The 23,771-nt window shown below is 37.8% G+C and overlaps 1 protein-coding gene across 5 annotated transcripts in view; it reads right to left on the bottom strand.

The window, feature by feature from the left end:
* Nucleotides 1-23,694, bottom strand: part of RDX (radixin) — a 44,877-nt gene extending 21,183 nt beyond the window's left edge. For 3 of the 5 annotated variants that reach the window (XM_051779836.1, XM_051779837.1, XM_051779838.1), the window contains exons 1-5: nucleotides 23,462-23,694; nucleotides 15,225-15,296; nucleotides 6,496-6,579; nucleotides 1,591-1,686; nucleotides 215-489 (exon numbers count right to left, since the gene is read on the bottom strand). In XM_051779836.1, the coding sequence (XP_051635796.1) occupies nucleotides 215-489; nucleotides 1,591-1,686; nucleotides 6,496-6,579; nucleotides 15,225-15,236 (467 nt within the window). In that variant the 5' untranslated portion in view covers nucleotides 15,237-15,296; nucleotides 23,462-23,694. Of the gene's footprint in view, nucleotides 1-214; nucleotides 490-1,590; nucleotides 1,687-2,999; nucleotides 3,486-6,495; nucleotides 6,580-15,224; nucleotides 15,297-23,461 lie in introns of those variants that run through there. The other 2 variants (XM_051779839.1, XM_051779840.1) reach the window with 2 other exon arrangements.
* Nucleotides 23,695-23,771: the final 77 nt, after the last annotated feature.

Below are 23,771 nucleotides of genomic sequence, written 5' to 3'. Positions count from 1 at the left end.
GGACAGGACAGGAAATACGTCTCAAGAAATCTGTGGCTGTGACACTTCCTTGTTATTTAAAGACTAAATTAGGATCTCCAAATTTTACTAGCAAAACATGAACTCCTAAGAAAGCCATCATTAAATGCACGTTATCACTTAATATTTTATTTCTAAAAAATGTGCAATAATTAAGTTTATATGCAGCAGGTGGTGCAAAATCAGTCTCACTCACCGCTGGGGGAGAAGTCTGTCACTGGCTAGGTAGCCTAGTTTATGAATCTCCTTACTGTAATCTGCATACTTGGACTGGACAGCATAAGAAGCCAGAAGAACTGCAGTTTCTGGTGGGCAGTATATTTCATCATTTAAGATCGATTCTTTGACTTGCAGGAAGAAAAGTCTCTGAGTTATTTCCTGAATTAATTCTTCAGATACATCCTCTGGAAAAAACTTGGCCCTGAACTTGAACTGCAAAGGATTTTCTTTTCGTACATCTTGCTGAGTTACCTGAGGGAGAGGAACACATAAAAAAATAAAAAGAGCTCTAAAAGGTATATTAAATATTATTATGTAGTACTGAACTCTTCAGCTACTCTAAACTGAAACACAGTGCTTCCTAGCAAGCCCACTGTGGAACTCACTAAAGGTTCACATGGAACAATCAAGTACACCAATTTGGATAAACTAGACAATCTTGAAATACTACTTAAAGGCTGTTTAACAGATTTTTTTTTTTGTAGGCTTGTGTGAAAGCTGTATTTATCATAATAAAGATCTGGAAAAAAAGAAGCTGTAAAAGACATTAAAAAAATAAAAACTATATCCATGGACGATTTTCGGGAAGTAACAAATTAGGGTCTAACAACATTTCTTTAGGAAGAACTACAGCACATTTCATCGATGTCAGTGTAAAGTGGCATTCTTTTAAAAGTCTTTGAACTATCAAACTAAATACACGTGCTTTGTTCCTGTGGAAAAAACATGATTTCTTTAATCACGTTATTTTTCTAGAATTGATAAGCTTTATAAATGTGATTTTTGTGAAGAGATGAGATGTGGTCTTTCAAAGATTCACAAATACAGCTTAAAGTAAAATGATCTGGTTCCCAATAGCTAAGAGATACAACGTGCTCAATGCTGTTAGGAAAAAAAAAAACAAAACAAAACGTTATCCTACAATCTACCTATTAGATACCTGAAGTTTAGAAGCCTACTGTTCGTGCTTTGTTTAAAAGATCCATACACATACAAATTCCTGGAGCCTAAATTGTTCTGGTACACATGCCCAAACTGTAAAACATTTATTCTATTATGTTTTGCTAAATGAGAACAAGACAACCATATGAATCAGTTTTCCTAATGCATGCATCACCACAGTACTGTAAAAACTGAAAACTATCTCCTTCTCAAATTAAATACTGATGCAGTTTTGCATATTCTTTTATAACTAATCAAATTCAACACTGTATTTTGTCATTTAAAGCAAATGAAAATCAATTTTTCGACTAAATTTGAAGTCAGCTATATCTCACCTACAGCATTAAAGCAGCAAACCTTGTAAAGCATATTTCAAACTGTACACGTGGCTCAATATTAGGGTATTATTACCTTTTTATTTAGTTTCAGCCAAGTTGAGTAGCCTTTGCTGTCCACATACTGTAGCCCAAAAAACCAGACTTCCCGAAGACCAACAGTTTTCACCACCTAAAGATAAATGAGTCATAATCATCAGTAACCATTACGAATTTTTAAATGGTAATTAACCTACATAAACAAATCTCAAACTGAAATGTAATCAAACCTTACAAGAAGAAAAAAAAAGATAAAATAGTAGCAAAACATCAGGTTGATGGTACCCCAGAGCTCTACATAAATGCAAACACTGTGTTTCAAAACTATCAAGTGGAACATGCAGCTTACTGCTTCCATCAGCACCTGAGGAACAGAAGTTAGTAAACAGGACCCTGAGATTGGAAAGCACGTCTGGGAAGTGATCTGCAGACCTATGGAAAAGTAAGTCCACTTACAGAAGATAACTGGAAAATTGACAATTAAGAATAACATTTGTGGACAAGTATGAGGTACAAAGACGAATCGGTTCCTTCAAATATTTTTACAACCTTCTAAGAGAGTTACTGATAAAGGATGATTCAGCTAATAAACCATACATGACTTTCCTATAAGATTTCTGATCACATTTATCACCAAAAGCTACTAAAGAAACAAAATTGTCCTTGAATAGAGGGAAGATTGTGTTATGGATACAATAGTTAAAAAGAAAGAAAAAACCCTCTGTTTTCATAACAGACTTGTACTGTAACCACTACTGAAGTCCCACAGGACTTCTAAAAAGGATGAAACTGATGTGACAAAATCTGCTGTAGAAAACCTTCCTGTGAATGAACCGTAAAAACACAAGCCTCAATAAAAGATGGTATTTCATAAAAGCAATATACTGTACATAAAAGACAACAATTTAAATTATGTGAATAAAGCTCTAGTTGTAAAGTAAAAAGGCAATAAGGCTGTTACATGACTATACATGTGTATGGTATTCCCAATTCTCTAATGCTACATAAGTTGATGGTCACATCAACTTAAAAAAAGGATGCTGCAGCACTGGAAATGTTTCAGAAGTGTTGAAAAGAATGATCAGTGACTTGGAACATTTTCTGCATAGCTAAGATGAGAACTAGGGCTACTGACAGAGAAACGAGGAAAGGAAAAATATGATACAGATCTTGCATGGCATGTAGAAGGCAAATAGAGAATGATTATTCATTATTTCTCATAATATAAGAATTAATAGAATCAACAGAAATCATGACATTGCGGGCTCAAAGTAAACAAAAAGAAGTACTTTTACTACAGTGCAATAAAACCGTGGAACTATTTTACAAGTCTTGCATAGCAAAAGCACATATGGATTCAATAAGCAATTAATCAGAAAGGTCCAGCAAAGATTATTAAATGACTGCAAACTCTGGCTCCAAAAGATCCCGTATGGCAGTACTTACGTATGTTCTCAGGTTGGACCATGCTGGCCAGCTGCTTTACTGAAGGCTGTTTTATGGAAGCATTCAGTTGCATGTGAAGTAAATAGAATTTTACACATAGATCCTCCTCCATTTTAAAGTAGTACTATCGGGTTGCAAAATTAAGATTTTGAAAATTAGAAAATGTCATAAGATAGTTGTGCAAACTTACTTCAGCTGCCTTGCATATTTGCATTATCACTTAACAATCATTCAACTGTGCACCTTTTTTCCTCCTCTACCCTTTCACCGTCAAGCTCCAAAGCACAAAGTGGACAATGTTCACGGATCCAACCTGACTGATGTCTTTAGTGAGAACAGTTATTTCCTTTACATCATTTACTTCAGAACATAAACATTAAGAATAAGTGTATGTTACTAGTAACATAGTAACTATGGGTCCTAGTAACATAGGTTAAATTTGGTGTCCCAACACCAAAATTTCAGACCTGCTGCTTCTTTCGACACAGATCTCCTACGTAATGTTGATCAAACTACTTATGGCTTTATCAGCTGACAGAGAATGCTCTTTACTTTGCAGCTGTCCAAGTTGAGCCTCTGTACCTTATCAGCTCTCTGAGCTGCAAAGAGCTGCAGATGCTCAACAGCTCTGCCCATAGGGCATAAGGAGACGTGCTTATGCTCACGTCAAAACATTTTGCTCTCACCCACTAACTACAGCCCTTCACTGAGATGCACTCTGCTTATTATTTATATAGAGGCAACCTGGATACAACAGTGCAGAGTTACATGTGCTTGCAAATCAACACTAAAAACAGCTTACATATTAGCCTGTTTTACTTCAGACTCCACAAATAAGGGAAAAAGCATTGCCTACACTGCCTCTCAGGCCAAAGAAAAAAGAAAAACTTTCTGAAACTTTGTACCAAGCTAATATATGCACTTATGCACTGCAGTAGCATGATACAATAAGTACAGAATGAGCAACTTAGCAGTTTGATTCTCGCTCAAACATTTCATTAAGTAGCTGAAGATGCAAGTCTTCATCACATCTGTAAAACAGATATCTACCATCACATCCTACAACCTGACTATTAATAGGCAAAAAAACTTACTGAAGAAAAGCAACCAGAATAATATACATTTTGGCAAATCAAAATATACACAAAAACAACCTAACAAGGATTTAATTCAGTCACCTTCCAAAAGGCTGTAAGGAAGGCTTCTGAGACATCTGGAAAGGACAGCAAGGTATAATTCAAAATAAAAGAGAAAACCCTCCCATTCTTTCTGAATGGCAACTACAGTAAACCAGAGTTACTAAAGCCCAGTGCTAACACAACACAACAACCCCAGTAATACCACCAGTGTCTGGAAACATACCCACCACAGGGTTCTTCCTCTCCTAGGAAAGCTACAGATGCTTAACTGGTTGACTATAGGAGGACAGATCCTCTCTTGCCTATTCTGACTGCTGACAGGACAGACAGAAAGACCATTGATAAATATGTTAAAACACCTTCTGAAATGCAAGTAATAATAATAATAAAAAAGTTTGTGCAATAAATAAAAAGTATGCTGAGTTTGCAAATGGAAAAGAGAAAGCCACAGATGTTAAACGCTGCATTCTTGTCTGCTAGCAGATGATGCATGCACATGGAATGGGAAACAAATCAACAACTCCAGAAAATACCAATTAAAAGCTTAAAAGAACACTGACTGAAAAAAGGACAAATTGTTCACCAAAAACGTAGAGGAGCACTAAATAACAGCTAAATTCATGGAGAGGTTATTTTCTGCAATCAATAATCAACAAGTCTGCCGTCATGTTCACCACTTCTGCATAAGCCAATCCTTTCAATAACAGTGCTATTAAATTCTCTTTCTCCAGAGAAACAGGATAACTTTTGTCTGAAAATTTCATGACAGTTTTGCAATACAGTTCAGCTCTTGATGTTACTCTGTAGAATTCATACATGAATTTAAGATCAAGCTGAAAATGCTTCTCTCTTTACACACAACTGTGGTGGTTGTTCTTTCTTGACCTGACATTTTTTCAATTTAAACTTCCATAGGTAAGAGTTGGTGAGACGTCAAACACCACATAATGAACTGAGGAACAAAGAAGAGAGCATGAAAACAAATTCAGAGCTGTATCTTTGTTCCCAATGCCCCAATTTGGATGAACCTGATTACCTGGACACAAGATTTTAAACAGCAGAATGTCACCCCACCCGATACTGCATGGCAGAAGATAGCAAAGGTTGGCAGAAGACAAGGAACAGCTTGAGCCTTCTACATCACAGAATACCATACTTTTATTTGATGGTGATGTTGGTTAGACAAAAAGCAAGACAACTCCTTTTTTTCCAAGAATTCTTGTAAGAATCATGAAGTCTATTCCTATGTAGAGGCTGAAGACATACTACCACTGACGTTAGAGAAAGGGACAGACAATATAAGAGTCAGACAGTCATTTCAAATGAAAATTGCAAATGAAATTTCATTCATCTAAAAGAAAAAGTTCAGTGTTACATATAATAAACATTCTCCTGTTTTTAAGTTATATACTTGGACATTCTATCGACTCTAAAAGGTCAACTAAAAGTTTAAATGTTCTTAAAGAACTCTTGCAATGTGCTACTTTCTCTTAGTACTCATCAGTACATACTTCAAGCATCAAAAGTGGAGTAGACAAACAACAGTTCTAAGAGACATAACTATTCATCTAGTTGAACTGTTTTTGAAGAGTAATTTCAGATATTTCTGCATTTTTTAAACAAAACATATTTATTGGTATATTGGGGAAACAAAACAACACACTGACAAGCTTCTATTCTTAATGTTTTCTATAACACTTCACAACCTAGATCAAAAAATTGTTTCAAGATTCTGATGGCTAGTGTCACATGAGCGCAAGAACAATTCTGTTTTAAGAAATCATTCATTCTGACTGATGTACAGAGACACTATCAAGTGAGAATGTGTAGTTCTGATAGGTCTGTAATCTATAAGCAAATTAATGTCATTATTTTGCCTTATTGGGTTTTTTCCCTTTTTTTTTTAACTTAAATTTCAGACTGGTTCATAGGACAGCATTATTTAGTTCTATCATTTGGGAAGTGAAAAACAATCTACAATTTCCATTGCTGGGGAAAAAAAGTTAGCTTTCATTAATGAACTTACTGTTACATTCAAATTTCTAATATATGTAATTCTAGCAACTATATTGCAGTCGCAACTATAATATTAAACATGAGAAATACTATTAATTTCAAAACAGTTCTATACATGATTCAGCTGAAGCCTCACTGGTAACCTATTTACAGAGTTGTCTTTGAATTCAATACATTTCACAAGAAGTAATGAGGAAATTCACACTAACTCAGAGCATAGCCTAGATAACATAAGAAAAACATAATCAGCACATGGGAACACTTTCGCTTTTTCAAACTATGCCTTAACACACACAATACTTCTATGTGTTTGTACTCATATATACACACAGACAAGTTACCTGATCAAAGAGCTGTTTGCCTGTTGTATTAGGTTGGATGGCAAATTCCAACTCTGCATCCATTGTGGTTACTCTGACATTGACCTACAGAAAATAAGGAAACATTCAAATAATACTGTCACAGTGTAATGCTTCTATATCCTGTGATAAGCCTGTAAGAAACAGCATATGGTAAGTAAATTCAACAATTTTAATGGTCTTGTGAACACACAGAACACAGCAGTTAGAAAAACAGAAAATTTGAATCTGAAAAAATCTCATCTTTTATTTACTATAAAAGCATACTCAGGATAGTATTTACCACTAGGTTTGAAGGTCAAACGAGAGAACAAAGTTCAAAATTAATTTAATGGGACAGCTGACATTACTGAACACTTGAAGAATGTTGGGACATTCAGCTACTGGGCATTACCGTTCAGAGGGCTTCCCAAATGTGTGCAACAGTTTCTAGTAATACACCTATCATTTTAAGGTATGTATTCTTGGCAACATAAAAAGACAAGCAGCTTCCTGCTTGCCATTTCTAGAATCAAGCAGTTTGGCAGTGTTAAAGTATATAGGAGTAGAGCTTTCACACCTCATGACAGAGTAATAGCAAAGTTTTCACCTGTAGTCAAACTACAGAAGCTAACTCCTCTTAATATTGATCCCCTTCCTTTCCCTTAATACAAGACTGAAGAAATGCCACCATTTAATGAACTGCCTCCTTCTCCTGAATGGAACGTTTTCCAGATGACTCCTGACAACCACTGTTTTTATTTGCTATGAAGCAAGAAGTCAAATATTGCAGGAGATATCTGGAAGCCTACCTTACTTGGAAGTACAACAGTCTGTTTCAATTTCTCTGCAACTGGCATACACAGAAGTGAGAATTTTCATGAAATAGAACAAAGTACTAAATACACAGTACTGTCTTATCAGTGTTGGAATGGTCCTCTGTGCCTACTGTCAGGGTATCACATTTTATTTATCTTTAGTGCATAGCAATATAAAGTGTCAGAGGTCAAATATACTTCGCTATAAATGCAAAAAAACCAAACTTGAGAAACTTATTTAAGGCACACAGATATATTCTCATTTCTCACTACTGTAAAAAAGGGAACTGGAATAAATTAGGACTTGTATTACCAGTTCTTACAGTACTTGATCTATGCATATGTGAACCATTTCCATTAACTATTTCCCTAATTTTGCCACCAGGTGGAATACTTTGAGAAGTGAGTGTGGGGAAAAGAAGACAAAACAGAACATGAAAGGTGTGAAAAAGAAAACTGGATAACAGTTTGTATTCATGAAAGGATTAAGCTTGTTAACTCCTTCCTTTTACTGTCACGGTAAACAACTTTGGGCATGAGGGGGATACACAAGACAAGAGTAGCAGGAGTCTGGGGACCTCTAGGTTATAGACCTGCAAACAAAGACGATAAAAGGGGCTCAGCAAACTTTTTTGTGTGTGCAAACACGGATAAGGAGTAAGAGTTGAAGGCTTTGGAGTAACTGATAGTAAAGTTTTATTGCCAAAAAAAATTAGAGGGTGTATGTCAGGAAGAGGGAAAAAGAGATGTTTTTTGTAGATTGCCTCACTCTGTCCATTTCAAGAGCAGAAAAAAAAAATCCTTACAGAACAGAATAACTCATTTTAAGTGGCAAGTCTAACTCCCTGCCAGTTGCACTATTTTCAGTGTGAGGGACTGCCCCTTAATTACAAGAACTTAATTTTTCTAAATCAGTTTTTCAATTTAAAAAATTAAGCCTGTTTCAGGGCAGCTACAAGTAAGCAAGTTACAAAGAATAAGGCCAAAAAGTAACTTTACTAAATGCCAAAGAGCCCTGTTATATAACAGCACCATTGCCAAAATAACAAGCATCACAGGAGATCTACAAAGCACAGCAAGTTCAACTAATTGCAGCAGCAGGCAGCAGAAACTTCTTATATAAATATCCTTATAACAAGTGTCATCTACAAATGCAGGAATTACTACCTGAGAGTTTATCCTTCACAAGAACTAAAATACTCAAACAATAAAATACTAGATGTAATACAGAGGCAAACTCTGTAGATTCTGTTTGCTTCTGGATGTTACTGCCTCAAAAAATCTGAGTGCTCTAAGAGTACACAGCTTCTGCACCTGCAATAGTTACAAATATACATTAGGATTACCTGGCCACTTACACACATTACAGTAACTGCTTAAGTCTTTAGCAATTCTGTTTTTCTTTGAACTTCCAATTAACAGATCACCTAATTAATATTTAATAATTTGATAATTAACAATAATTAACAATTAATTTAATAATTAATATTTACACTTTCAGTTCTAATAAGAAAGACACAAATTAAACGATGGCAACATTAAAATGTGATATGAATTATTTAAGAAGAGAGGAATTTAACACTACACTTGATTGTTTTCCTTCTGAAGGCATTTGGACCGACTTAGATTTCTGGCATACAAATACCACGGTTTTACAACCTTGTAACATTGTTTCACGCTCTCAGTTATTTCTGGGCATGGAAAATAAGAAGGTTGTTACTTTTGTCAAAACCTGTGACTGAGCCCCAAGGGTTTACTTATCTAATTCAAACCTTGATCACACAGCACCCTCTCAACAAAAATCAGATCTCTGGTCAGCTGCATGTCTGTAAAATGAAGTTAATGAACTGCATTAACAGGACTCATGGGAGGAGTTTCCACATTAGAAATAAGGCAGGGAATTGAGAAAACACAGGTAAGAAGACCTAGGAAGCAATGGATTGTCACTCATATAACCTGCTGTTGGTACGCAGCTACTTGGAAGCAATTCTCTTTATGTGACATTGGTGTCAGGGGGAAATTATCTGAACCACAAATTACGAAGACAGGCACTAATCTGAACCAACTTTACCACAAACACAGGAACAGGAAGGAGCTCTTGTAATGGTGACAAGGGATATGTGTAAAGGTTTCCTGTAGCAAGCATTGGGAGGCTACCACTACTCATACCACAAGATCCACTCAACTCCTGCTTTTCAAACTTGCTCTCACCAGGATCGCACATCTTTTTAACAGATTGTGACAGTTCTCTTCTTTACCCGACAGAATCACAGAATAGCTTGGGTTGGAAGGGACCTTTAAAGGCCATCTAGTTCAAACCCTCTGCAATGAGCAGCAACATCTTCAACTGCATCAGCTTGCTCAGAGCCCCATCCAACCTGATCTTTAATGTTTCCAAGGATGGGGCATCTGCCACCTCTCTGGGCAACTGTTCCAGTGTTTCACCTCCCCCATCATGAAAAATTTCTCCCTTATATCTAGTCTGAATATACATCCTTTAAGTTTAAAACCACTACCACCCTTGTCCTATTCCAACAGGCCCTGCTAAAAAGTTTGTCCCCACCTTTCTTATAAGCCCTCTTTAAGTACTGAAAGGCCACAATAAGGTCTCCCTGGGCTTCTTTTCTCCAGGTTGAACAACCCTAACTCTCAGCCTTTCCTCATAGGAGAGATGCTCCATTACAACAACCATTTTTGTGATCCTCCTCTAGACCTACTTCAACAGCACCATGTCTTTCTTGTACTGGGAACCCCAGAGCTGCACACAGCACTCCAGATGGGGTCTCACCAGAGCAGAGGAGCAAAATCCCCTCCCTTGACCTTCTGGCCACGCCGCTTTTGATGCAGCCCAGGATACAATTGGCTTTCTGGGTTGCAACCGCACATTGCTGGGTCATGTCCAGTCTCTGATCCACCAGCACCCCCAAGTGCTTCTCGCCAGGGCTGCCCTCAATCCCTTCATCCTCCAGCCTGTATTCATACCAGGGGTTGCCCCAACCCAGGTACAGCACTCTGCACTTGGTCTTGTTGAACCTCGCAGTTCACACTGGCCCACTTCCCAAGCTTGTTCAGGTCCTTGGCATCAGAACTACCAGTCTGAGTTTATCTGTATTTTACCAGACTTGCTTCAGAATGATTAAACACTGCTAAAGGAAAGGAAGAACATACACATAACTATGTACAGATGATTCTTTGGGAAGGGAACAACTGATGTTCTGACAACAAATGTTCCTAATGGGTTAGAAGGACATTTGCTATAGCTCATAAAATAGTATTCATAAAAAAACCCAATCTACAGCAAATTATCTATTAAGTAATTTATCAAAACCAATAAAGAGTATAGTCAATGAACATATCTGGAACAACAAACATCCATGTACACTTGATAAAAGCATGCATTTCATACGGGAATTATGGTTTTGTTATATTCTTTCACTTTTAAGGACTTGAAAAAATATTATTACTCTTCCTTGTACTAACCCTCTACAATGGGATTTTATACCATCACCACACTAACCTTTAAACCTCTCCTCAAACACAGACCCAGTCCGTGGAACATGCACAAAAACTGACTATTAGCTCAATAATCTAATACTTTCTATTACTGTACTTCAGCCCTAGATCGCAGATAGTAGTCATGGCACTTCAGCTTTTATCAGGAAGCCCAAAACTGAGTGGGTACCAATATTCAGTAAGAAAGCCACTTAAAATAACATAAAAAATGTTTCCAAGGCTTTTGCTTTGGTTTAATAAATGCAATATAAATTAGTCATATGTAAAAGCCACAGAAACCAGTCCAATTCATATTCATAAGAAAACCACATATAGCAAAAAAAATTTGTTCAAAGAGTTTCCTCTCACTAGTTCAGCCAATTACTATTTCCAGTTTGCATATTAAATTATTTGTGTTAAGGAGTAGCAGTATATTAGTCCCACTGCTTTACACACTGCACAAATATACACAGCATGCTCTCCATACCAACCTCAAAGCAGACATAGGAGGAGATGAAAGAAAAACTTTATGAAGATAAGGTAAGGATTAAACAACATTAGGAACAGAAGGCTACAGAATAATGACAAACAGATTTTACTAACAGACAAATCAAAAGCAAGCAGTCCTCCAAGCTGACATCAGTCGTCTATTTATGCTACAGAAATAAATCGTATATTCAAGCCATAATTCAAATACTGCACTACACGGTCTCAAAGATTTTCCTGTAAAACACCACTGTTGTAAAAAAAATAATTTATATACTATTTCAACCATTTTACAAAAATCAACTTGATCTTGTAATTATTAATTCAAATTTTAAACCCCTATCTTATTCCAGATTCTGATATTTATGCCTTCTGAACACACAATACTGTAGAATGTTGAATAAGTCTAAAAAGGAATCCTTTTTAATCTTAGTAACTTTGACATCTGCCTCTGTTACTCCTCAGTGTAATGCTTTCTCTTTCATGCCTTGCATTCTTGTACAAAAGTGTTGCAAACTGCCACCAAAAACACAATAATTTAACTCCTCTTACACCATATAAATGCAACTAATATTTCAGTCAATTAAACATAATCTTCTCAGCCTATGAAATGATTAACAGTTATGTAACCCATGATGTCTAATTTTAGCTTCTATGTTTCTATTTTCGGTGAAGATCTGTGAGAATGGCATACAGCCGAAAAACATTTTCTATCTCTTCTTTTAGGAAGAAAGCACTGAAAACAACAGTCAACAAATATTCTGTTCTTCAGCATGCAGAGAACTAAGCACACAGAGAACAGGCCTATAACAGCTCAAATTTTGATTACAGCTGTAAAGACCTAATTAAACAAAGAAGTCACCAATTTTTTTAAATGGATCACAACAGATGCTAAACGAAACAATTTCACACTGCAAGGTAGAACTGAGAATATTAAGTCTCAGAACTATTTGGTCTTAAAAGCAGAGGATATGCTGAGTTAAACAGCTTGAAAAGCTGGAAAGTCACTTTGTTACAAACACAGCCAAAGCGAACAAACAGACTTTTCTATGAAGCAGTCAAACGAGAAAATGTTTCAATAATGTATATTTTTCAGACACATTACCTAATAACTCAGGACAATATATTAAAGTCACTTTTACCCTTGCAAAACAGCCTTTTCACTCAAGCTATTTAACCTACTAGCCTCAGAGAGAAAATCCCAGACACATAAGAACAATGACCTTATACTACCATGTATAGTGTCATTCACAGTGGCATGAAACTTACTTCAGACTGAGACTTCTAGGAAAAATTAAAGATTTTTGCTATAAAATTCAAATGCATCGAGACCTTTTATTGGTCTTCATTTACCTAATTTTGTTTGGAATACTACATAACTTTTCAACATGAAAGCAAAAAAAGTGAAACCAACATCTATTTTATTGGTGTGCACTGATTTCATTTAAACTGATCTATGGCTTAATTATTTGTTATTTGCATAACAAAAAAAAAATCATTCCAAAAACACAGGGAGAATTTACACACAGGTTACAAGACTACTGGACTTGTCTGAAAACTATCAATTGGATCATCAGAACAGAATCTGAAAAAAGAAAATCTAAATAGGTCACAGTAATACAGAAAAAGAGATAAAATAACACTGTCAAAAATCTCACCAGTCATGTTAACTGGGTTTTCTTAGTTCTCATACATGATTATTTCATTAGTTTTCAGGTTAAAAGATTTCCAACAATAAACCTACAGAACACTGACAGTCTTCTTGCAACAGCTCTCAAAAATAAACAACGAGGAGTTAAAGCAAAAATAGTTTCCTGACTAGAAGTACATTTGGTTATTGTGGATTGTCTGTAAAGACAACTCCCAAGAGCTACAGTAAAATATCCACAGCAGGAGACCTTCTACAGTCCAGTACTATCTAATCCAAGTAGAACAGCAAGAACTCTGCAAAGAACAACGTCAGATTCCTTAAACATAACCCATGACTAGGCTCTTACAGTCTCCAAAGAAGGCAAAAAAAACCAATTAAAAAAAAGGGGAGAGAGCTCTAAAGCATCTACCATTTAAGATGCACTGAGACCAAAATCTGAGGTAAAATCACTTAACCTTTGTATGTGTGCTACCTCTTCATTCACTGATTACCAATTATAAGTACAGCAACCTGCAGTTTACAGAAAGACACTAAGAAATGTCATCAATTTATTTTCATTTTTAATGGCTCCTTTCACTTGGCTTCCTTCTAAGATCTCACATGCACCTACATGGTCAAAAGATATATGAGAATTCTTCATAAAAAGTCCCTCATAAAAGAAAAAAATTATCTTTGGCATGAGTCCGGCTTCTTTCCCAAGATCTGGTAATTTCCATTATTAGGGTGGATTGTGTGCTCTTTCAACACCCCTGCAATCTCAGTTCTAAGGATACTGCTTTCCTTGTGAACAACCCTAAAACTCTATTTCCTTCAATTTTCTCTGGTCCTTAAAATAGAGAGAACCCCGCCTGCCCAAATTTCACGGTTCTAGTCCCAGAATTTTAAAAGAAGTTACCTCATTCAGGTGTTTTTTTTTCTAGTCATCACTTCTGTGACTTCATGGCTCCATAGCTGCACGGAGCTGAAGGCCTCAGAAATCACATGAGCTCACAGTGACTTTTTGTCTCATTCTTAAAACACAGTTTTCTAGCTGAGAATCTCCATCAAAGGCACTACTCAATTCTCATAGCCAGCACTCAAACAGATCAGAAAACAGTACGCTGCTAATTCATTTTCCTGCCCTTTATAGTGCGGCCTTCTGTATGAAGTAGGCAACTTCAGCAAGTGCTATGATATTGTCCCTCAGCCATTGTGGGGAAAGGAAGAAATTACGGAAACAACAAAGTATGGCCAGCTGGTCAGCAGACCAACCACAAAGCTCAGAACAGAACTTCTAGCCCTTGGACAGTCTCATGTTCACGTTATCCATCAAGCTGGACCAGCTCCAAATAATGGCAAATAATGCAATACAGACTATTAACATAGGTAATTTCTGATTAATAGCAAAAATCTTTTATACATCTATGTATAAATATGTATGTGGTAAACACGTGCACATAGACACATTTATTCTAGTAAAAGATCTGCCTGCTCCCAATCTACTACCAGAATGGAACATCAGTAAACAAAGAAAGCCTGAAGGCTATTACATAAACTAACTGAGTTGAGTAGAAAACAATCTGACAATTCGGTTCCCTTCCTCAACATTTTGCTCACTGCACAGAAGAGGAAGAGACAACCAAAACTCATTTAACACATGGTAGATGAAATCCTAAGCAACCAGTATTACACTGACAGAAAAAGAATCAAACTGCTCAATAATTATCTCTTCAAAGACTTCTAGAATTATTACGAAAACACAGGTTGGAGATTTTTTTCCCCCTGGATAAAAAGCTGATGAACCCTTATCTCAGCTGAACTGAGAGGAATAGGGGACCACAAACATTGCTTACTTTCTATGTGATCCCCTCTAACATGGTAAAACTACAATCTAACTTAGTGCAGACACTTCACACGTTCTGTCTTCCCTTACCAAATCCTGCAGCAAACCCTTTCACTGATTCTCACAGACACTGAGTCAGGTTTAAATTATGCCTCCATTAACCACTGTATGTTAGCTCATCTCAAAGTCAACAATTCCTGAAAAATCATTCCTCCTGCCAGCCAAATGGGTTCCAAGTACTGCTCCCATTTCCAGGTGTGTTCCCTGCAAACTTGCACCACAAAGCTCTCTTCACCTTTTTTCCACATGTTGGTACTAAACTATCTCAACTTCAATTGTGCATTATCAGATCTTATGAAATCTAGAAAGAGCAGAGTCAAAACAGAAAAAAAACTTATAAGATCACCACTCTGAAATGTGAAAACCCTCTTAGATTTTAGATGGGTAAAAAACAGCTACTTACTGGTTTCGGCATTTTTCTTGTTTTCTGTAGTCTCCTGTCCACTTAAATCTTCTACAAACTCTTTGTCCCCTTCTGCCAAAAACAAAATAAGGGGTACGTTTTTAAATTAATCAAAACTGAGTTCATATATATCACATTCCAAATAGTACACATTCCAAAACAAGTTAAAAAAGTGCTCTAGATGTACAAAATACACTTTTCAGAAGATGACAAATAAAAAGCTACTAAATTGGCCAGTACCAGAATCTACAGGTCTCCGAGCAGTAACATCCTTTTTATTTTCTGTAGAGCATTAATGCAGCAATGTGCAACAGTTCCTCAAGGGCTAGAAATTCTTTTTAAAACTTTTTTTAATCAGACATCATCTACTATTAAAAACCTCTAACACTATTTACAAGGAAGTAAAAAGTTTGAAACATCTTGAAGAAAAAGAAAAAACCTAACAATTTTAAAGCATCAAAACTGTATCTCATAAATCACCCATTTTTCTAAGCGAAGGAATGATACAGTCATTTTTCCCGAAATGAAAAGAAATGCAAGTACACCAACACAGTAAAAAAAGGAAAAAAATCTGCTCAGCTTGAAATAGAGCCTTTTTCTTTCTTTTTTTTAAGCAGAAAGGCTGTAAGTTATGTCCACGTAGTAATGAAAGTATTCACTATTGTGTTCTGTTCCAAAAAGCTTCTATGCCTTGAAAAATATGCTTGCAATACTATTGGTAGACAGCATTCTGCCTCCCTTTCAGTCCATTCTAACTCAAAGAACAAGCAGCTAGTCACCTCCTTGCATAAATTTAAGTAATAACACCTTCTTGCACATATTTACAGTAATGACTTCCATGAATCACACCTGTTGCTGGTTTGCAAAGAGTATCAAAGGCGGCACAGTGCCTTCAAAAATAATATAAACTGGAATTAAACTTATATTAAGAAAAATGAGTGAGACATATTACTCAGAATATATCTGAGATTTCATTATTATAACTCCATGGCTGCAACAGATGAATAAAATTTTCAGAATTGCTAAAAGAAAAAAAAAAAGGATAAAACCAGAACATTTAAGAGTAATCCAGTTATCAAAACCAAACTTTTGTATAAATGATCTTTCATTCATAAATAAAAATTAAAATAGGAAGTATTTTTATATATAAATTACCAAAAAAGTTAATTTTCCTTGTTTCTTGGCAATAAAAAAATTACAGGATTACAGTAAATATTAGAAACATTTGCACAGCAAAGTAAGGTGCCTCAGCACTTCATTTTTTATTTCTTTTTCTAATCTGTAGAGATATGTTTGAAAAAAGGGACTGAAAAGAGAGATAAAGGATAGAAAGAGAATTTAAGAAGCATCAATGCTGTTGGCTGATAAAAGAAAATGAATGTTAAGATTAAGGATTACAGAAAAAGAAATCTAATGGCATAATGCAGCTACAGAGCAAAATTTTGTTTAACAAGAAATCAGTTTGAAAAAATTAAAACAGTATCTTTAAGTTATATTAATTATGATATAACTAATGCAGCCTAACTATAAAGGTATAATACTACATTTGTTTACAATAAACACAATTACATTCCAGTAGCTTTTTCTTTTGTTTAATTCCAGAAGATATTCTAAAGAACTGGACAGTGTCAGTAATGTCCCAAACGCAGGCTCTCTGCCCAACGTGCAGCACCAGTTTACACGCCGAGATGAGGTATCTCCACTTCTTTATTCTAGTCTGTGCAAAGCAGGGAGCTGGATGCTAACCCACAAAAGGCTGGCACCACAATCATCAAAACTTTACAACATTTATACATTGCAGCAGACAAAGGAATCAGGGTTTATTGGCTTCAAGCTACATAGCTCTTACTGATTAGCATTCTACCTTCTACTGGTTAAATGATTCTCTCTTCTCATGCCCATTAGTCCACATGCTCAGTCACCCTCTTCTGTTGAGTTTGTGACTTGGTGGGCCCCGAGTCCTGGTCGCAATCTCCGTCCTGCCAGAATTACCTTTTTCCCAGTTGGAGCTGATTCCTGCACAATTGCTGAGTTGGTTTTGTTAGTTTCTTCCTTATCTTGGGAGTTCTGCCAAATGTCCTTGTGGCTTGTGAATTCTGCATTCCCTGTGCCCACTATCAGTGGTACATCCTTCTCCCCAAGCTTTGTTAACCTTCCCCTGGATCTGAGACCATTGAAGCGTGTCAAGCCCTCAACCTTAACAAGGCAATTCTACCAAGTAATTTATCTTTCTAACACCGAGACATCAGCAGTAAGACTAATATTCCAAGATACTTTTAAATATATCCTTGAAAAATATGAATACGCATTTTCCTCAATTCCTTGCTCTTTTTTTTTTTTTAAACCACAAAAGCTTTCAGGGAGGGTAAAAAAAAAAAAAATCAGGTGCTTACAACTCTGGCTTTTGATAAAAATTCAACAGCACGTTTCCATTTCACAGAATAGATTGCTTCCTCTTCTCCCCCCTTTCCCTAATGTACTCCTTGGAAAAATTCAAGGGAGTAATAAAAAGCAAAACAAGCCTAGCTCTTGTATCTGCTAAAGTTCGCTTGGAATCCTTCACCTTTTTGACAGCAGAGGTTCATTGCTTGAAAAACTGAAGGCAGATTGAAGCCCTAGAGTTATACTCAGTTAATTAACTATGCAAAAGCTAAATTAGATTCTCATCCACCATTTTGTAAGCGTGCCAACTCAACAGTACCAAAAGGAATAGAAAGTAGCACACTATTTGTATGCGTCTTTAGTTACACTAGCATTGAAAAGAAGGGGTATGGTAAGATGACTGATAAGGAAGTCCAGTCTCCAGGAGAGGAATGACAGCATATGGCACAAGACTGAGATCTCAAGAACATGTCTATCACTTTCTCCAATGGCTGTCATACCCTCATACATTTTTTTCATTACAAATTCTTCCATGAATATGTCCCAAATTTTTGCTTTGGGTTTTACCCAAAGCTGTTGTTATAATACTAGCAACAAACCATAAATTACTTATTTGAAAACATATTTTAAAACCTTAGGGTAATTTTTAAAATCAGAAACACAACTACAAAGTTTTATAGGTTAATTCTATGTCATCAAACCACAACTGGTAGACACGTTTGCATGCAAGACAACAAAGCTATCAGTAAAAAGCAAGAATCCTCTTGTGCAAAACTCAATACAAATAAAGTCTCACTGTGAGCCCCACAGATTCACAGATCTTATGGGCCTGAGAAATTATCACAGTATATGAGCAACAGGGAAAAAAAAAATCTGTGCAAAACAGATAGCAGCCCAGGTATTTTTGTTGAAATGCTTGCTGCAGCATCTTTCAGTACAGTAAAGAAAAAAAATCCCTATCATTTCTTTAAAAAAAACAAACAAACAAAAGAAAATTAATAAATTTATAGCCAACTATGCAGAACTTGTTTCCATTTTATATATAATGCAAAAAACAGCCTGTGTCTATATGCTTTCATACTCAATGTTGTGCAATTTCAAAACATTCCAATCACACAAACACATTGTAACTGTTATATGTATATAAAAATCAAGAAGTTTGCAGATCTGAAAACTGTGCAAAAATCAAAATCAAATAAGCACTGAATAAAACAAAAAGCACCCTATTTATCCCCGTTATTGGCACCAGCTAACATTAAAAACAAAACACATATAAGGAAAACATTTGGCCAAAAGAAACCAAAAATCACAGCCAGGCAAAATATTGTGCATCTCCACTGTTATTACTGGAGTGGGAGATCACTTTTGCTACTAATGCATTTCAGATAACTATATATTTAGCAGATGCAACCATATCAGTTTTACTTAATTTTTAACTTTGAAGCAACTAATTACCTGTAACGCTCATGTTAAATGGCATTGCAAATAGAGGGGGAAAAAAAACCCAGTCAATTGGGATGAGAAATTATATTCCTTTCACCTGCAGGATTCCAAAACCAGCTTGTGACCTACTACACATCAAGGCTCATCTCACTTTGGCATTTCAATTCCTAAAAGTGCCTCTTCCAAGTCAGGATTAGCAAGGTTGTGACTTCACAGACTTCCTACCGCTACAACACTGAAGACCTCCAACAACGTATGCACTAATCTGGACTCTGGACCAAAAAAAAACCCAAAGTATCAGCAGGCTCCACATCACAAACAGACAAAAAAAAAAATCATCCAGAACATCAAGAATTCTCTTGAAATAAAGAACTATGATGTCAATTCATTTCACTACAAGAGAGTTAGGATTTTTAAATCAGTATCATCCATGTTTCCAGTGATGCCACAGAAGCCAACAAAAAAAGCAATTGTTAAAGATGACAAAGAAAGCTTTCTTCAGAAAATGATGGTGCATAAAATGCTTGATGCCAAAATTCTGTCAAATAATTTATGCAGCAGCTGTTTTCAAAAGAAACATTCATACACACAGCTATGGGTCTGAGGTCAGGTGAGGATGGGATAGAAGGCTTGAGCAGGATGCTTGGCTGGTGGAGAACCAGCACTTAAAAGCAGAGTCCCTATTTGACAGCTTAGGGCCTTCTCTCAGAAGCAGTTCTCCCAGCAGCATCTCTCCTAAACTCAAGCAAAAGGTTCAACTGTTTTCCTGAATAGAGATGGCAGAGACCACAGAACTTTAGCCACAGCAATATAACTCATTTATTTACAGGAACTTATTTAAAATTAATATACTTTCACTTTGCAAAGTCTTCTACCATTCCATTTTTTGCGGTACCTAAAGGTTTTAGATCTTTGGGGAGGCAGCAATAGGTAACTTAGAGGCCACTGTACCTGACTAACTGGTCTCAGATTTCTACAGAAACACCTCTCCACTCCATAGGAGTCTGTGAATGCCTGCAAGGCAATCATCTTTCACACTAACAGCTCCCTAATCACACACTTGCTGCAGTCCCATAAAGCAGTTCATTTGCCACAGACTTTACTTCTGCATACATCTTTTTCAGACGGACACAGAGATCGCCCACACAGTTGTCTGCAATATAAGCAAACCATGGGGGAACTAAAACAAGACATTTATCTCACAGAGAAAAAAAAAAAGAAAAAGAAAAAGCTGAATTCTATACCTAATATGTAATAATTGAGATTTGACGAGTGCCAGATATCACATGCAGAGTTTTACATATCAACTTTTTTTTTTTGAGTACTTTATCTTTCCCTTCCTAAAACCACTATTTTCCCCAATCCTCCCTTCCCTGAAATACCCAAGATAGGCTTGCTGCACCTGAAAAATAACTGCAGTATAACTAGTACAACTGTTACACATTCAGCGTATTTATAGGAAAACACATTTTGAAGAGTGAGGTATTTCTTCTAAACTGGAGTTCCTGAGAACCTCAGAAGCACACTTGGCAGTTGCCAACACAGCAGTTCAACTAAAAGCAACACAGACCAGTCAAAGAATATTCATGCAATTCTTGCAGTTTTGCCAGTTAGTAAACTGGTACATTTTAGACATGCCATACAGTTTACATACAGTTAATATTTATTAAGTTTAATCTTATTTATTAAGTATTTAATGTATTATATATTTTAATATATATGTATTATTTTATCATAATATTATATTATTTCGTTCATTTAACCTATTTATTAAGTATTAATCTTCACTTCAAGTACCCGCAACTGCACTATTTGAAACAACCGTAAGATTCTGAAGAGTCCTACAATGACAAGATGGTCAATCTTACCACGTATATCCCATCATGCACCAACAAAAATGGAAATTAAGAATGGAAACTGATGGAAGTACTGTTGTTTCTAAGCAAAATAAGCCTTTCTCTAAAAATACTGTTAGCAAAGAAATACAACATAACTGAAATGCAGGGCATAATGCCATCTCAAGCCATATTTTCTGAATGACACTGTTGAGTCTCTTAGTTCCATAATATAAAGGAAACTTATCAATGTGAACTGACCACTCACATCATTCTTCATATACAGTAACTAGAGTTATTAAACTGAAATGGTCTAGTATAAAGATTATTAACTCCCTTTTTGGGCCAATGTAATATTTCTTCTTCCTTGTACTACATGACTTGAATGTTTCATTTCACAGAGCGATTTATAAATGTCTAAAGCAGAAAGAAAAAAATTTAATTCAAACTACACCCAAAAATTAGCCTACTGCTACAGCTAGCCCACTAATGCAGCTCTTAGTTGTTGAAAGGAAAGAGTTCACCTAGGCCCCCCCTCAGCTCTGGAGTAAACTCGCTGAGCATGCAAGATACACTGAGTGCTGCTTTAATGGGTCAGTATCTTTCAACAATCAGTACTTTCTTCAGAAGTTTGTATAAAGCTTTGTTTACATATACAAACTTGAAAATCCTCCCTTTCCTCTACTCCCACAGACTCCTAATGCAATGCAAAGTGATAGGACAGCTTTGATGTACTTAGCACATCCAACAGAAAGACATAATGCCTTAAACAACTTTCCTCTTCACCTCGGTCAACAGAAGTGCCCCTTCTCAAAAAGCAGAGCGAGACTGTTGGAGAAGAAAGGCCATATACCTATCCTAGCAAAAGTTAAAGGAACTTTCTTTACAAGGAACTGCCTTCTAGTGTCATAACCTCTACACTTTTTACCCCCCCCCCCAATTTTGTTCCTTGTAGGTGGATCCATATCCTCACCCTCTTTACAGCTTCACCCAATGTTCTGTGAAAGTTTTTTTCTGGCAGTTCTACCACCATCAAGCGCTGCAACGCTCTCTACTGCAACGGCAGAAATAGTCAGACCAGAACTCTTTCTATCAACTCTACAAACACTTTTATACTTTTTTTTTTTCAGTCAGCACTCAAGGAAAACTCTCTGGACAGCTCCTGACCTGTCACACCACGTCATTTTCCATGCATTTTCTAAAGCTGTTCGTTATACTTTTGCTCTCCAGTCTCCCAACCTAATAGAAGAGCCGTGCCGCTTCAGGACAAAGCTTGGAAATATGCCACTGCCTTGCAATTGCCATTTGCTGGGATGTTGCTTATCTGGGAACATTGCACTGACTTGCAGTTTATTTTTCTCACGGTCCCTCTCACGCTAAATCAATAGATCAATAGAGGTAAGTCTTACAGTCCAATAAACAGTTACTACTTGTCCCATCTTTAATGATTAAAAAAACTACTCGATCGCAGCAGCCATAACGCTGCTGCGCTCCATCCCCACGTCCTCCCTCGTGGCACACGTTGCCCGGCAGCGCGGTGCCAACGCGCTATCTCGGAGCTGACAGCAGCAACGGCAGCTCCACAATCTTCCGAACGCGTCAGGGGCCGTGCAGGCAGATGCATCCCCAAAGCACTCCTGTGGCACAAACACAACGGCAGGCATCTCTGATGAAAGCGAAACGAGAGTGAGATGCACGTCTGAAGCCTGACAGAAACCAGTCACAAAGGCAGAATTAATTAAAACTCAGAGCCGCCACTCCCATGACTCAGTTTAAAAAACTGAATCTTTCTAAAAGCCTGTACCAAAAAGAGGAACATGAAATACTTGTCTAGGGTGTTACATAGACTGGAAAAGACAGCTTAATAGCACCTTATAACTGAAGTGATTAGTTGTGTTGGCATAGAGTCCAAAGAGGTTTTCTTTTTCCACGTTCAAATTAAGAAAACTGACAAAAGAGAAGCAAATTCCACCAAGTTGAAACTAAAACCTCTTATCTGCGCTAAACTTTAAGAGACAAAGTTAATTACAAATGCCTACGACTCGTACAACACATTAATCCATTCAAAAAACAATGCACAAAGGCTCATTCAGGGCCGCTGCACCCATTACGTCGGTCAGTACTTAAGGACTCTTAAAAACGCGCATTTGTCGAAAACAATAGACAGCAACAGATGCTCCACAGCACTTGTTTATGAAGTAATTCCTTATTATTCCCCCGCACCGCCGCAGTCAGCCGGCCCGACCCGGCTGCCACATGTCTCCTCCGGTGTAACCTCCGCGCCGCGCCGCGCCGCCCGGGGACATCAATAATGCACGGGGGCTGCGCGGGCACGCGGGGCGCGCTCCCGGCACAGCCAAGCGAGCCGGGGGTCGCCGCCCGCGCCCCGCTCTCGGGCGGAGGCGGCGGGCACTCTGCACACGGACGGTGCGAAGCCGCGAACCTGCCGCTGCAACAAGTCGCCCGGTGCCCCTCCGCCCACCAAGAGCTCCTGCGGGCGGGCCCCCGCTCCCGCCCCCGCGCTGCCCGCCCGCGGCCCCGCCGGCAGCCGCCCGCGCCCCTCGCTCCCCACCTCACCTGGGGCTCCGCTCCCTCCGCGGCGCCGGGCGGAGCGGGTGGACGAGCCCCCCGGGCAGGGTGCGTGGGGCGCGGCGCTCCCCGCACACGGCGGGGCAGTGTGTCCCCCCCGCCGCCCCCTCACAGCGGGGCAGGAGGCGCTGCGGGGCCGCCCCGCGCTGTTCGGCGGGGCCGGGGCGCGGAGCGCGGCGGGCACTGTGACAGCTCCGCAATATGGCGGCGACCGCCGCCGTTCGGATTTTCCCCCCTATCAGATGTGGCTCCTGCGCCCGCACTGCGCACGCGTGGCGCGGCCGGGCATGCGCGGCGG

Source organism: Manacus candei, unplaced genomic scaffold (genome assembly GCF_025592945.1).
Source record: "Manacus candei isolate 608988 ecotype Guabito, Panama unplaced genomic scaffold, ASM2559294v1 h1tg000014l, whole genome shotgun sequence".
Taxonomy (NCBI): Eukaryota; Metazoa; Chordata; class Aves; order Passeriformes; family Pipridae; genus Manacus; species Manacus candei.
Note: the sequence above shows the minus strand (reverse complement) of the source record. Positions and strands in the feature narration are given on the sequence as shown.